The sequence below is a fragment of the Hesperophylax consimilis genome, chromosome 28, assembly GCF_061612785.1.
Source record: "Hesperophylax consimilis isolate HC1 chromosome 28, BYU_Hcon_1.0, whole genome shotgun sequence".
Lineage (NCBI taxonomy): Eukaryota > Metazoa > Arthropoda > Insecta > Trichoptera > Limnephilidae > Hesperophylax > Hesperophylax consimilis.
In genome coordinates this window covers 16,324,333-16,340,825 of record NC_142863.1, presented here as the reverse complement: position 1 = coordinate 16,340,825, position 16,493 = coordinate 16,324,333, and the positions used below count along the sequence as shown (strand labels likewise).

Genomic DNA, 16,493 nt, shown 5'->3' with positions numbered 1-16,493 from the left:
TTAAAATCACCAAACAAAAAATTTCATGATTTATTGGTTAATCACAATCGGGTGGAAACCGATGAAGTTGTCACAAACACGTGGGAAAGTAATCAAGTACTTTTAAAAATTATTCCGATTACGGTATACGGGCCACTCGGAAGCCGAGATATTCATGCGCTATTAGACGATGGGTCAACCGTCACATTGTTAGACCAAGAAGTAGCCAAACAAATCGGTTTGTCTGGACCAGTTAGTGACCTCTCATTGCATGGAGTCAATGAAATGAGCTCCAACAACGCGGATTCTATGTCAATAAATGTAACAATAAAAGGTAAAAACGAAGTAGAATCGTACATAGCTAGTGCTCGAACCGTTCGGGATTTAAAGATACCAGCTCAAATGGCGCTATCTAATTCTTACATTTCGAGTAATAAACTCTTTAAGAATGCTCCTCGCTTTGAAAGGAATGTAAAACCCCAAATGTTAATTGGGCAAAACAACTGGGAATTAATTATTTCCAGAAAAATAGTTCAGGGAGATAAAAATAAAGTATCATTATCTTATACAAAGCTTGGTTGGGTCGCGCTCGGCCATATTTCAAATAAAACGGGAAATAGTGTAGAATTCAATTTTCATGTTCAGGAAAACGAAAATAGCGAATTGCATGAAATTATCAAAGAGAGTTTTAAGATAGACGAGATGGGAGTAGTGAGCCCGAAAATATGCAAAGATGATAAACGTGCATATTCCCTGTTAGAAAGTACCTCAAAACGCGCTAGTCAGGGGTGTCATTGGGAGACGGGTTTGCTGTGGAAGGAAGAAGAAAGATATTTTCCTGATAGTCTTCAGGTTGCGGAAAATAGATTAAAAACTTTAGAAAAGAGAATGGACAAAGACCCTGAATTTGCGGAAGCCTACTGCAACAAAATACAACATTATTTAGATAAAAGATATGCAAAAAAATTCAATTTCAGTGGTAGGTATCCGGATAGCTCGGATAAATTTTATTTACCACATTTTGCTGTTTACAACCCAAATAAGCCAGGAAAGCTTAGGGTTGTATTTGATGCGGCGGCAAAATCGAAGGGAATTTCTTTGAATGATAGGCTTTTAACCGGGCCCGATCTATATAATTCTCTGCTAGGAATGCTTTTTAAATTTAGGCAAAATAAAATTGCATTCACCGCCGATATCCAAGAAATGTTTTTACAAATTAAAATTATTGATGAAGATACACCGTTTCAGCTGTTTTTATGGAGTGGAAAAGATCGTAAGGTAGCCCCGTCTGTATACGTTATGAATTCAATGATTTTTGGCGCAAAATCATCACCTTGTTCGGCGCAATTCGTAAAAAATAAAAACGCGGATCAATTTTTATGTCAGTATCCCCAGGCCGTCAAAGCAATAAAAACAAAACATTACATGGACGACTATTTAGATAGTGTAAATTCATTAGAAAGTGCGAAGAAATTAATACAAGATATTACATACATACATGCTCAAGGCGGGTTTAAGGGTGGAGGTGAATGCGAAATTACCTACTACAACCATTTAGTAGGTCAGTATGATATACATTTTTTACGGAATTTCTAGTTTTAAGACATTACCTACTACACAATTTTTAGTCATAAGATTTACATTTTTTACGGAATTTCTAGTTTTAAGACATTACCTACTACACAATTATTAGTCATAAGATTTACATTTTTTACGGAATTTCTAGTTTTAAGACATTACCTACTACACAATTTTTAGTCATAAGATTTACATATTCCACGGAATTTCTAGTTTTAAAAGTAGCATAAATATTTGTATTTTAGACATTTTAATAAATTTAACTGGTAATTTTCGTAGACAAGCAGTAGGTACCCAATAAAGATAACAGTCGCATTCTTTGCCTATTTTGTGAAGTATCTTCACGGGAGGAGGTATGTATCTTCCAGAATGCGACTATTACATATTGCTCAGTAAAATTTAACCTTCAAGCCAGTTCCCACAGTTCGTATTTTAAAGATAGTGTAGCTTCCCACATTTGCAGATTCGACCCTACAATAAAACAATTCTTTGGCCTGGTATTTTTATAAACATATTGCCTTGTTTGTATCATTTATGATTTAAGAATTAGTGACATTTTACTGCAAGCAGCGGCAGTTTTCAAATAGAGCTGTTCGCTTTCTATTTTATGATGACCCTAGTTAAACCATTATGCCTAAAAATATTTGCCAATACCTTTCCCACCCCTGTCCCATAGTAATAAAAACCCCAAATAAAGTTTCATCTCCCTCAAAATAATTCCTTTAAAATATTTCTATTGTTTAAGTCACGTTTGTATCATTAAGAATAGTTTAGTGCATTTTATTTTATGTTAAGAATGTTGTTTGCCAACGAGCGGGTGGAACATCTTTATTTTGGTAAAATGTCCTTCAGAATTTAGTTTAAATACAGATACCTCCCAGAAAAAGGACAGTATTAGAGTGTTGCTATAACTGGTAGGTACAGACGTACCTACGCAGGAGCGAGTGTTGAAATAACTGGTAGGTACATGCGTACCTAGGCAGTCAGTCGTGAGATAATTTCTAGGTTTATGTAAACCTAGGGAAAACTGAAGAATAGAGGAAACTAGACCTTTATTTCTTTCAGTTTAAGTTTTAGCAGAGGAAAATAAGATCCTCTGCAAATATATTGTGAATTAATAAATTTATATGTCAACAAGAAGAAGTGTTTTCCTGCATTCCATCTGACGGCGTGTTCTCGTACCACGATAGCAGAAACACTAAGTATGATTGAAAGATGCTCCTATTTAAAAGATGAGCTGAAAACAATGGCTTTTTGAACTATCGAGCGGAACTCTTTCTTCGCACATTCCGAAAATATTTTATTAGCGATGCTACAAGACGAACGACAATACGTAAAGAAGCTAATGATTATTATGATTTGATAGACTGGAGAGCAGAACAAATATTCGAGCCACCATTCACAAAAAAATACGGAGACAGTGAATTATGGTATAAAATTATGAGCGAAGATACAAATATCAGTATTAAAAATTTTCCCTATCACACACAAGCTGTAGAGAGAGGTGTGAAACTAGTCACTGAAGCTAGTTTGGCTGTTTGCAGAAGTACAGCACGCGATGGATACATTCGAGCAAGAATAAAATCGAGAAGAGAAATGCCGCAATTAGAAACAAAATCACACTTTTCTTCTAAATTTCAGGGACCTACCTCGGATGCGATGATATGACTGAAGGCAAAAATTATTTTAAAAAAAGTGTTAGATTCTTGTCATTCTTTATATTTTAATGCAGATAATAAAGTTAAAGTTGATAATAATGTGCGTTTCATTTTTTAAAATTTTTCTAAAATTGATCTTTTTTTCATAACTTCAAGTCCTCTGCGCCACCTTAAAATCATATGTGAGAAATAAAAAAATATATATTTCAACAGCTATTTATCCATAGCAACATTTAGTATTATAGGATTGACGGAATTCGAAAAATTATTTTTTTCGACCTCTTTCACTCCGACCTATGTACACTTCCCCATTACATAAGGCAAGACCATATCTTTCAATACCTTAGAAAATGACAAAATAAAGATTGAAGTAGAAAGAACTTTTGACGTTACTAGGTATGTGAAAGATTACACGACCCAGCCTTTTGAGATTGAGACAGATTACTACAGAGAATGCTGGAAGTCTGGACAGTGTAGAAGTTAAGAAAGGGTTGGAGACTATGGTACCTAATATCTGGTTTTGATTGCTGTATTGTCCCTAGGCTATGAGATTTATTTTGTGGGAATGGCCAGTTATGCAATTATGTTCCTTGGGAGTTATTGTCATTTGGTTCCAATCTGAAGCTAGTGGACATGGGTAACAAATACATTTTACCCAAGTCGGACTACCTAATGCAATAAGAGTCCCTGTTGCTCTGGAAGGGTCGCCTGCAGTATAAGCAGTTCATGCGGACTAAGGGGGCTCGATTCGGCATTAAAACCTACGAGTCAATGTGATTTATTTTTTGGGCATGGCCATTTATGCAATTGTGTTGGTTCGAAGTGCCATTTGGGGCCTAAAGCCATTATGTTATGACGCCCTGCTCTGCATAGTAGATATTCATAAAGGGCGCAGTGTACCATTTACGTACAGTTTTGTTTACATCAGAAACGCGGCGTAAAGGTAAATAACTTTTATAAATTAAAAGTATCATATTTGTATTTAAAGACATAATAAATAGGCAGAATAATTTAATATGTGGAAGAAATACCCAGGAAAAAACCATGTGTAATATTTAAAGGTCTTTAAACAAATTATACTAAAGAAGAATTCCTAGCAGACTTAATTTGCCAAAATGAAGACATCAAAATAATGGCAGAACAAAATCAAGAAATATTTCAGGTGAAGGCTCATCACTGAGAACAAAAAATATCAGTGTCATAATATAATTGTTGAAACAAACGGAATTATGATAAACTTCCTCGTAAGGAAAAAGCGTGTAAATTTTAATGTATTATGCTCATAAGCATAACATAACTACAAAAATAATAATGTTGTTCTCGTTCAATTTACACATCTTCTGTAGATACTTTGTTTTACTTCTGTTTTACTTTTACCATGTATAAAACATACTGCAGGATCAACGACAATAATTCCATATTGTAGTATGGATGACAATGAAAAATACATATTTTAGTAACAATAACAATAGAACCATATTGCAGTACAAATAACAATAAAAGACATTAGAATCTAACTAATCTACGTATAGTCGTTGCGCTTGCAAAAACGGCTATGTGGCAGATTTCAAGAAAATGTTTTTTTACACCAAAAATAACTGAAAAAATCAAGAAATCGGGCCCAATCTCGGCTATGCACACTACCGTTATCAGACAATACTGATTCAAACATTGTTTGTTGTTGCTTTTGAATAGAAAACTGTGAAGTTTTTTGCTTACCCTGTAAAATTTGATAAGACTCACATAGCTGGTCTTGCAAGCACAACGAAAATATGTACTTCATTGGTAGAACAATAGGAAAACAAAACTTGACTAGATTGAATTTTTATGTTATTATGTATTAGGCATCCTTACATTCCCAGCAATATGTGGGATATACAGTGCCAGTTTAGTGAGATTCCACTGCTTTGAAATATGAATGACGATACATGTACAAACCAAATATGTACATAGATCGATCGTCCGTCAGTCAGACAAATTCAGAAATACACAATTTGAGTTAAATATGCAGTTATTGTTTGTAAAAGTGTAGCCTTTAAGTGGATTAATACTCATAAATGCATCCAAACAAAAAGTAAGGGTTTTCAAAACACAGTTGATATGGTAAAACACATACCATTTGAATTATCTCATGTCTGACTGACGAACTGGACAATTAACATTTCAGTATAGATGATAGAAAATCCACATGATGATGTCAAAGACAAGGCAAAACTTAAACGTGTAACACTTCCAGCGGTGGCTGCGTCCAAAATTCAGTCAGAAGCAAAGCAGACAAATTCCTACCTTGGACGTGCAGGCAACTAGGATGCGTTGTGCTGCGCAAACCATGTGTCGCATTGTGCGGTGGCATAGTCGTACGCGCCTAGGAAGATGGCTCCTCCGAGCGCAAAGCTCGTGATGCGCGGTAACAGGCCGGCAAACAAGCCTCGCACACCGCGCTCCGCAAACACTGTAGCCAGCGTCCTCCTCACACTGGAGGGCTTGGCGGAAGCCGGCGCGAGCATTATCCTCGTCTTTGCAACGTCCAGGGGGGTGGTCAGGGCGCCTGCAATTGCACCAGATATGGAGCCACAGAGACCAGCCTGAAATGTTTAGTAAATTTAAAATTAATACATAATTTCTTTGTAACCAAAATACAGAAACAAAACGGGGGTTTATGATCACAGGGGCCTATCTACAAAAACATAGTTTTGAGATAAACGTAAATAAAGATTGGAATGCTCACACGCCCAACTGTATCTCTTAAACGGCTGTATGTACGATATAGAGCTTTGTGTCTCTAATAAATATGATTATGGCATAACCGAAACTAAGCTTAAGGCGATGCCATACGTAGTAATTCAAAATCATCTGTTTTTGGTTTGAAAATTTGGTCGCCTAGAAATGTTTCAGATGCTTTAATTAAATACAGTGAGTAGAATACATCTTGGCCTTTGAAATAATCGAGTATTTTTTATATAAGTCTTTTTATAAGCCCAGAAAAAAATAATGTAAAGGCCTATGAAAACTGCTTTAAAGTTCAAAATCTCCTACTTACGAACCCATTTTCGGTTATGATTTTATTGTATAATGTGGCAAATTAAGTTATTTATAAAATTATCGAAAAAAATTTAAATATTTATGCCTGAACATCCACAAAACAAAATAAAAGGCACTTTTTGTCCATGTTTTTTTCTTGCATAAATCAAAACAGGCAGATGGTGTTAAGCGGGAATTTAAACCTTATCGCCATCTACGTAAGGATTGTTATTGATAGCGGCTCAATTTAAAATATTACACGACGTAGTGCATCGCCTTAACACAAAACACCAGTTTTTGTAGTTTGGTCCCTGTGATCCTAAGCCCCCGAAAAAATATACTACCTAGAAGCATCAGGTTATTAATTTTACAAACATAACGAAAGATTAAAATTTAAGTTGTTGAAACTCTTTGTTTGTGGTGGAATTCCATCGTAATGAATTTATAAAAAAAATTTAAACCCTATTCCACCATTATTTGGTGGGCCAGAATACCGGTTGCAACGTGTTGTGGTCATCTTCAGACTTACGGTTAAATCATTTTAAAGAGACCCTTGATTGTGTAGTGTTGTAATATAATTTCTGAGATTCTCTACGTTAGGGAGTTTGGCTACTACTCCGACTATATCCTACCGACTTTCTCTTGGGTTCTTTGATATGCTCAGAATGAATCATCAGACATTGTTTTTTCTCCCGGCCTGCAGGAATAACTTGTCATTCCTTTCATTGACCAATGGTCATGCCGATGGAAAAAGCTATCCTGTTATTAAATAGAATCACTTCAGATATTGACATATTTATTTAATATTAATGAAGCAGAGTTTAAACGGCAAACTGTAAAAACAAATTAAAGTAATTTTGCAACATTTTTAAAATGAATAAATAATTGAAATAATGGTCTGCGCAGTTTAGCCATAGCTTGGTGACAGTTGATTGATTGAAATATGAATTGATCGAGTTGGGTGTGTGGTATACCTCCAATGAAGTGACATGTCCGCTGGGGTTTCTCTCCCGGACCAGGTCCTTGAAGAACTCCCACAGCGGGAACTGGATGAAGCTGAAGGGCAGATCTCGCAGCACGGTGGAGAAGAAGCCCCGGTACAGGCCCCCGCAGAAGCCCTCGGCCCGATACGCCGAGTACAAGATGCTGAAACCGTTGCGCGATACGGAAGAGGGCAGTACTTGGCGACGCTGCTTGGCGATTTCTACGGGTACACGAATTACGCACGCCATCTAGAAATAAATACTAAAATTAGAACTTTGCAGGGAAAAACTCGGTCTAGTCATTATAAAAATATAAGGGATTCCTATAACCTATGATAACATAAAGAAAAAAAATGATTTTTTATATTTCAGGAAATTGACAGACAAACAGAAAATCAGTTTGTATGGGTTGAGTATTATTTATACTTTGATTATATAAATGTCTAGATAGAGTATCGCACTGTTATTCCGACAGAAAGAACAGGCCAGATTTGAAATACTTGTGTGCGTGTCACGCACACAAGTATACGCAACTTATATTGTTGACGTAAGCGCTTAACGTCACTGTAGGCGTAATGAGTGATACCAGCTCCCTAGTATTTCCCAAAAAAGTTGGGAAAAAATATGTTTCGATTTTGCGGAACCTATAATTCGTTTAATTTTGAATTCATTTAAGTAAGATAGTTTTCTACATAAATATAATGATATAAATGAAAAGAAAATCATCGTTAAAAGAGATTATTATTTCTATCCACTTACTTCTTAATATAGGATCATTATGTATTCTGTAAAATATGCATGAATAAAATTAAAAGTTTACTTGATACTTCACCAAACAAACCTGTCACATTTTTTTTGTAATTTTAATAGATAAACAAATTTCGAATTCATAACTTTTTTAAATATAGTGTCAACGCGAAGAATTTACAAACACTTAAACACAAAGACAAATTTTCACATTTATAATATTATTATATATATTGTACTTTGGGTAATTATTAAAACCTATTTTAAAATTAACAACGCGCTCATGGGAATTTTTTTTATTTACTAGATTCTTATATTTCTTAAAGAAATGAATCATTTACATTTACTGAATTTAAAGTTAATGTTCTTTATAAATAAAACGGCGTCATTTGCGCCTTGCAATTTTTACCTTATGTGGGTATTTTAATTTGAAGAACAGGCAACCCTGTAAACAATGCGTCAAAATATGGCGTTGTCAAGACGATGGTAAGACTAAATTACACTATTAAAACTGAATTGTTTCTTTAACTAAATGGTTATTATATGGCTTTGAAAAGGTAACTTACCTATGATAGGTAACATTTTTAGTTATTTTCAATCGTCCTTTGTAATTTCTGCACACTGTTATAGCGCAAATCGTCATTTTCAAATGTCACACAACACGTGTTTACCGCACAGCGATAGTTTCGCAACTGAGCGGGCTGAACGAGCTTATCAGCCAACAGTTGGCTGATATTTTTTTTGGCGTTTCGTCGCTCGAACGCTCAATCTAGACATTTATATAATCAAAGTATTTATTATCAACAGTAAAATCAATTATGGATTTCCTTGTTGTGACTTTACCTCTAATATTTATTATTATTTTTTTGGTAAACTAATGTTTAAGACAAGATTTTTTATGCATAGCACAAAGGGTAACCATTATTTTATAAGCAATAATTATTAGCCTGAAACACTCATCCACATTGAAAAATCTCCTGATAAAATAATTGTTACCCTCTGTGCTATGCATAAAAAATCTTGTCTTAAACATTAGTTTACCAAAAAAATAATAATTAATATTTGACAAGTTCTAGTATCTTCACCAGAAAATGTAGACAATTTGTCTCGACGCCATCTAGTGAGAGAGTTAGCACTTACAATGCCTTTCTCATATAAAATAAAGTTGGTTGTTTTCAGGTGAAAAAATGTAACAAGCAGTAATTGTTGAATGAAACACTAGTATATATTGAATTATTTCGCGGATAAGAGATAAGCCGCCATAGCTCAGTGGTCAGAGCTGTCGACCGGAAATCGAAAGGACACGGGTTCAAGTCCCGTTGGTGTCATGTATCTTTTATCAGGAGATTTTTCAATGTAGATGAGTGTTTCAGGCTAATAATTATTGCTTATAAAATAATCTAATATTTATTGCTAATATTAACTGCTTTTACAATGCATTGGTTTAATGCATTTTTTTTTTAAAATAAGAAAGCACTCACAATTTCACCGACGGAGGCGGCTAGCACATTGACCAACGGCTGGTAGGCCTTGTCGATGCCACGGTGTAGGGCCACTGCCTTGACACCCTCATACGACAGGAAGAAGAGGGCAGCAGAAGGCACGCTGCCCAGCACCACGGCGCCCAGGCCACGGTACACGCCCGAGAACCCCCCCGAGGCCGCAAAGCCGGCACGCGCCTGTAGCCGGGTCTTGATCGTGTCCAGAGGAAAGAGGGTGACGTCCACAGTCAGGCCTGCAACTCCGCCAGCCTGAAATTATATTATTATAGGGATATCAAAAATTATGCTGAAATAAGATTAAGAGTGGCACGAGTTACAAAATGTTATCTGTTGATTGCCAGCATATGCTACGTATAAATACGCAAGCTGAACTGCCGAGCTGAACCACAACTTATGGGAAAGGAACGAAGCAATCGAATATGGCGCGAAACGCCGCTTGCAGTTGCTTCGTTCCTTTCCCGTAACTCGTGTTTCGGTTTGCAAATGTACCATTACATACTGTTGTGACATTTTGTACCAAAAATGTTCTTGGCATACTAAAATATATTTTATTCGCTTGGCAAGGAAATAATATTTTCTCATATTATCCTGTCCTGTCGTTTCGACTTACAAACATATTTATTTTTTCTGTGAACTAGTGCGCGGCCATTATGGATATTAGGTATGTCGAATAACACTTGCTTTAAACTTAAATATCTAATGGAGACAACTATTTAAGTCGGGGGGTATAAGTAAACATACACAAAATAGGTTTTTAAGGTTTAGTTTGGATTATTTTAATAATTTGTGCGTATTTCCTAACCTTCAAACTTAACTGTCATTGAGAAAAAAAAGGAACTTAAACGCATCCCTCATAAGTTGAAACTAAAGGCAATTTATATATTTTGGCGTACAGCGGAATTTGACAAGTTTGATAAAACGAGTTATTTATTTCGAAAATAGACTCGGCCAATGCACAGCTGGTGCTGTTATGCCGGTATAATATGCACGGGTAAAGCACGGAGAGAGGCTCACATTATCAAATGTTTTAGTTGTAAACGAAATTGTATTGTATATGTGTGCGATAATCTTTAGCCTCTCGCTAATCGTACACAGTATGTATACTTAGCCAAGGAATATTACGTTCTCTCAACATCTGATCTAGAAAAACGGTTGGAAAACAAAACAATAACAATGCGAAAACTAGATTTTCGAAATGAATCATGTTAAGTCGTTCAACAGTCCTTTCCTAAAGTCAAGCTCATTGTTCGATCCTGTCCCACATTTATTCTTAAAAACGGTGGGCAAGGCGATGCGTACTTACAATAAGCGGAGTCCATAGCAGCTTGGGTGAAATCTCCATTTTATCACCGGGTTGAATTATAATCCAGCAAAGATTTCGCAGACCTTTATCTTGTTATCTTCACCTTTATCTTTCGCAGACATTATCTCACGGACATGATAATATCACCAGCAATATTATATACAGGTGACATAACCCGAATTAGTACTTCCCCAGACTTGAATAATCCAACACGAATACGTCACATGATATTATCATAACAAGAAGGCGTAAGAATGGAACAATAAATAAATTAATGGAACGTAAAAGAAACACGCCGCGCCGTAAGTTCAATATTTGCATATGAACGATAACAGTATAAATAATCCACTCTCGATAACAGGATAACAGATACGCATGGAGAAAATAATGTGCGCGGTTTCGCGGTTTCAAAAAACCGGTTTACAAACTTCAAAGTGATTAGTGATGGACGAAAACGAAATATTACGCTGAAATTCAATAAGTGCCAAAAATCACAATTAAGTACAAACTTAAATATTAAAACAAAACAACATGACATTCACTTTTTAAAACTAACTAGGTACTAGTACTCATAAATAAACCATCAGCTAGTACTTACTAACTAACCGTCACGCCGTTTTCCGAAGGGGTAGGCAAAGAGAACGGCCCGCCAAACAACTCGGTCTTAGCACGTAGGTACTATTTGCTTCAGTCACATTTATACATCGTCTTACTCTCTATATTCTGAGTCTTGACATGAACCGTCTCAAATATTTGGTTTACTTGACCCTACCACACCTTTTAACTTAAGCTAACTAGTTTCTACACAACCGCTATCTTCAGTGTAATATTAATAATAACATACATTATGTTGTTACTGTTACTGTCGCTGTTCCTGTTATTTGCCTTGATAGACACTGTACCGCTGTCCGATACGTTGGCTAAATAAAGAGGAAGCGCAACACGGCAAAACCCCAATAATCAATCACGATTTTATCGTATAATGTTGTTTATGTTATTTTATTTATCAAAAATATTTAATTGAACTTTTTAAAAAAGGTTTTAAAAATATGTTTAATTTTTTTTAACAAATATTTAAATAATACTGTGTCAGGTTAAGGAAATGAAAGAAAATCATAATAGGTACTTTATTGTAAAAAGATGGTATAAATAAAATTTACTAGGCAGAAGGAAATTCATGATAATGTAATGCGAAAAACAAAAAGAAAAATGAACTACCGTTCTAAGGGGATGACATTGTATCGATGGGATCCAGTTTTTGTTCAGAGACTTTGCTGTCACTAGAAATATCGATATTTTTTATAAAAAAACTAAAAATATCTCCATCTAAAACTAAAAGGACTCCAGGAACTGGAACTGCAGTGACAGTCCATTTCCGATATCCATCTCTAGTGATCTACCTACTCGCATGGTGTTGCCACATATAGAATGTTACAAGAGCTGAAATTTACAATGAAGTACTTAAATATTATACTATCTCGTCGCTCTACCACTGTCCACTACCATCAACGCCCGAGTGGATTTTTATATGCTCTGATTTGTATAAGCCTTCTAGTGGTTTTGTTAATCCATCCCAGGAATGGCGCGACCCTCGTGTGAAGTCCTGGAGTGTTGTTAGCTGTACAACCAAAGGTCCCGGCGGTTACTCCTATGACATACATGCGGCCGGCGGTGCCTTCCCTCAGAAGGGGGGCCCCGAAGTCGTGCTGAAATACACATTAAAACTATAATAAGATCATTATTTTTCAGCTGAAGTATGTTGCCTCTACTCAACTTGTCGCTACGACGGCATAGGAAAATGGAGAAAGAAAAATTGCTCCGTCGCGTGGGTCGGCAACGAACAGCTGTTTGAATATGATTTAAGATTTTCACGGCCAAAAGTATTTTTGTTATTTGTTTTTGGGGTGTTATGCCGTGTTGCGCTAACTCCTTCTTTAGCCAACGTTTCGGACAGCATTGCAGTGTCCATCATCAGGGCAGATGTGTTATTTGAAACATTGGCTAAATAAGGAGTTAGCGCAACATGGCATAACACCCCAAAAACAAATAACAAAAAACAGCTGTTTGATTCATTATTATTAAAGCAATTTAAACTCTTTCTTAAATTTTATCAACCAATCTTTGATCTGCGACTCCAACTCCGATCCGGGTGCCGAATTGTCAATTACAATCCTGGATTCATTCATAGCATTCCTGACAATATTTTTTGCGCCATCTTTTTTATCAATGTGATGTAAATAATAAGTTGTGGTAAATAGAGGTCTCTATCTCTCTCACTTGCCCCCTAGAATTGAACCCCCCATGTGAATGCTATAGCTACGCCTTTAATTGGAGCGAAGTTTATTTGAGACTGCATATGCTTGTTGCACAAACAAGCAGGAAACAATCGACACAGTGAGACAGATATCGAAAAACACCTGTAAAAAAATTCTATAGCTGAATAAATAAAAAATTTAACATTAAAGGGGTGGAAAAATTTATTGTAGATTCTAGAACATTCCAGATCTTTTTAAACTTCTTCGTAGGGCTCTAGGCATAGACTAATTACATCGGTGGCATAGACTAATAATAATACATCACTGGCTCTAGGCTATACCTATTTATGCTGTAAACTGTGGTATTATTTGCTGAGCAAAATAAATAAGATATTCAGTACCTCGCATGCCACTCGTTTGCCAGCTGGATATGTACAGATGGTGCCAAAAGTGACGACCCGCCCAGAGTAATATGTGCAGACAGATTGATCGACAATTTTGAGTTTCATTTTGCGGAGGAAACCAGGGGGTGTTTTATTAAAAAACGATGTACCGAAACCTAAAAAAAATATTCATAATTTTGTAGTAAAAACTTGAAGTAATAGTTCCGGTTACAAGTGTAACAAATGTTATTATGTGATGTATAATTATGGTGAGTTGAAAAAGTTACAAGTAACAAAACTACACCTGACTCGTTAATAATTTCTTTGAATAATATTATGTCATCCACAAACGGCAGGGGGTTTGAATGCTTTCGAAAATATTAAGAAGAAGGTGTAGTGTGTTCAATTCCTCGGCTGGCTAAGTACTCCATCACAACACAAGCAACATTTTCCGCTTACTGTGGTGGTAATAGATTTTAAATATTGTCAGGTTATTCGTAACCCGGGAGTGATTGTCTTTCTTTTAAAAAAATACGAGGATTACGGATAGTTTCGGACGCAGTGTTTTTTTTAGATATACTTTTTTGTTCGAATAATTGATGAATTACTCGTGAAAAGGACAGTTGTTCAAATATGGTATGCTAAATAAATAAAAATAATAATGTCCATGTTTCCCAAAAATTGAATTTAAAAACTAAATTAAATGTTCGTCCACTATCGGACAGCGACGAGTAGTATCGAACAAATCAGTTCTGCTTTAGAATGCTCTGTATATACATTTTCTTTGTTTTATTATAAAATGGTTACTAATAACTAAAATAAATATGTTTAAATAATATCAAGAAACCAAGTTAACTAAAAAAACGTACAAGATGAAAACAACAAAATATTTCGAAGAATTTGGTAGTATCGGTCAGAAAGAATTGGGTAGTATCGGTCACAAAAAATCTCGTTTTTGTTTTTAAATAAAGAGAACATAAACTATACAGACTGAAAGCTGGCTCTACACTCGCGCGCGAAGTCGCGCCGTGAATTCACGCCGTGAATATACGCCGCGATCCGCGCGTGAACTGTGTCCATCCACACTCGCAAAGCTTCAGTCTTGTTCACGACTTTAAACCGCAAACCCTTTGTCGCGGGCCAAATAACCGACAAAAATCGGGGAATGGCGCGAAGCGCGAATGCGAAGATTGCGAAGGCGTGAACAAGATCCACACTCGTGTTTCGCGGCCTTCGCGGCCGTTCGCGCCGCGAGTGTAGAGCGCGCTTAGATATTTTCATAAAACATTGCGATTTATAGAATGTCAAACTTATTTTAAGTGAAAAAATAATCGTATTTTTTTTTTCAAGATCAATTTTCACAGCTGATTTAATATTCTATTTCTGCCATTTGCCTCGACCTTACTCCCGCTTTATTTTTGATTCTGGCATTTTCTGAAAAAAAAAATTCTACCCATCAAAAGATTAATACATTTTATAATGAATTAAACTTACATAGGTAAACAAATAAAGTTTCGGACACACGAAAGTAATATGTTAAAAAAATAACGAACTAACCATCACGTCTTTTCTCCGCAGGAATAGGCAAATATGACAGACCAAACAACTCGGTCTTGGCACACACATATCACATTCATCAAATACCCTAGATTCTAGAATATTAAGAATACGCCCAAACTCCACTGAAAAATTGGCAGTATTTACCTGCATCGGCTGGTAACTCTGACCGCTAGAGGCGCTAGTGCTGCTTGGTAAAATCATTCATAAAATCCATTAAAATGTATGAAAGTAATCCGAGCATCACGACTTGTGCCGCTAAGAGGCGCCAGTGAGATGCCATCAGAATGTGTGAGAAATATCAGAAGTTGGAGGTATTATAACTATTCTACGGTATTTGAATTCGTACATTGTCTCATAGATATCTTATTTTGATTCTTGACACGCCCGATTCAAGTATTTGGTTACCTCGACAGTGTCATGTCTTCCTCGATCATCCCCGACTTCTTCTATCACTCACATTCGCACTCTTCTAACTAATTTCTTCGTTAATTTGCTCTACAAGCCATAACTAAAATAAATCATTTAAAATTGCCTGGCTATGGGCTATGGAGAAAATCATAAAAATGATTTGTTGTCAATGTATTGTATTACTCACAGTCTTATACAGGTGTATCAGCACGCACCCGAAGGATTTTAACTTTGATACTGTAGATTCTTTGTCCAATACTATACGTTATCCGATACTATACGATAAGTCCCAAGTGTGAGCCTTAGGGAACGCCGTTGATGTTATATTTATGAATTGAAGTATTTATTAGGTGTCTAGGTATGTGGCTACAACTACATCCCGATATCTTGAAACTTAGAATATTGAGAGATTAGGTTATATTATGAGACTTATGAGCTTACCAACGGCGATAACGCTTTGCCCGATGCATGGCCGATTATCCACTGAAAATGGTAAATAGGCAGGACTCACGCGTGCATTGAATCTTATTCTTCTAACAGTTTCAACGAGCCCGATATCGTTAATGTAATCCTCACTAGAAAAAGCAACACATAACAACGATCAAAATGATTTAAAAAAAGTTATGCTACCTCCTTAGTTTAGGTTTCTTCAGTGTTCGTGTTCATCGGGATCATTAGATAAGATTTAATCCAGCCAGGAGTCACGGAAGCACTTGGAGGATGTGTGGGGATAGAACAAGCACAGAATAGGATTAGTAGGATATTATTATGTGACAAAAAAGCTGAAAGCATCTAGGAACATGTTAAAAAGAGGTAACGGTCGTGATATCCGAGGCTTCATCTGTTGTACTCATAAGAGATTTTAATATATCAGTGAAATTACGTAAGGTTATTACTATTACCGATAATTTGGTTCCCTCAATATTGGACTATGTAGACACAGTGTATGGTCCCAAGTATAACCCAAAAACAAGTGCAACACTTCAAGCAAATTTATTCGCTTTTGGGAACAACTCATATGATCTCTGTTGCGACGAGAAATATGATTTTGAAAAAAAAATACAATGCTTTATATTCAAATCTAGAATTTTACCACAGTAGAATTAAAATGTGCAC

The 16,493-nt window shown here is 35.9% G+C and overlaps 1 protein-coding gene across 3 annotated transcripts in view; it reads right to left on the bottom strand.

The window, feature by feature from the left end:
* LOC149410270 (mitochondrial S-adenosylmethionine carrier protein) overlaps positions 1-11,157 on the bottom strand; it is a 168,488-nt gene extending 157,331 nt beyond the window's left edge. For 2 of the 3 annotated variants that reach the window (XM_089648817.1, XM_089648816.1), the window contains exons 1-4: positions 10,772-11,157; positions 9,448-9,717; positions 7,211-7,468; positions 5,502-5,800 (exon numbers count right to left, since the gene is read on the bottom strand). In XM_089648817.1, the coding sequence (XP_089504943.1) occupies positions 5,519-5,800; positions 7,211-7,468; positions 9,448-9,717; positions 10,772-10,810 (849 nt within the window). In that variant the 5' untranslated portion in view covers positions 10,811-11,157 and the 3' untranslated portion in view covers positions 5,502-5,518. Of the gene's footprint in view, positions 1-4,383; positions 5,801-7,210; positions 7,469-9,447; positions 9,718-10,771 lie in introns of those variants that run through there. The other variant, XM_089648815.1, reaches the window with a different exon arrangement.
* Between the last annotated feature and the right edge of the window lie 5,336 nt (positions 11,158-16,493).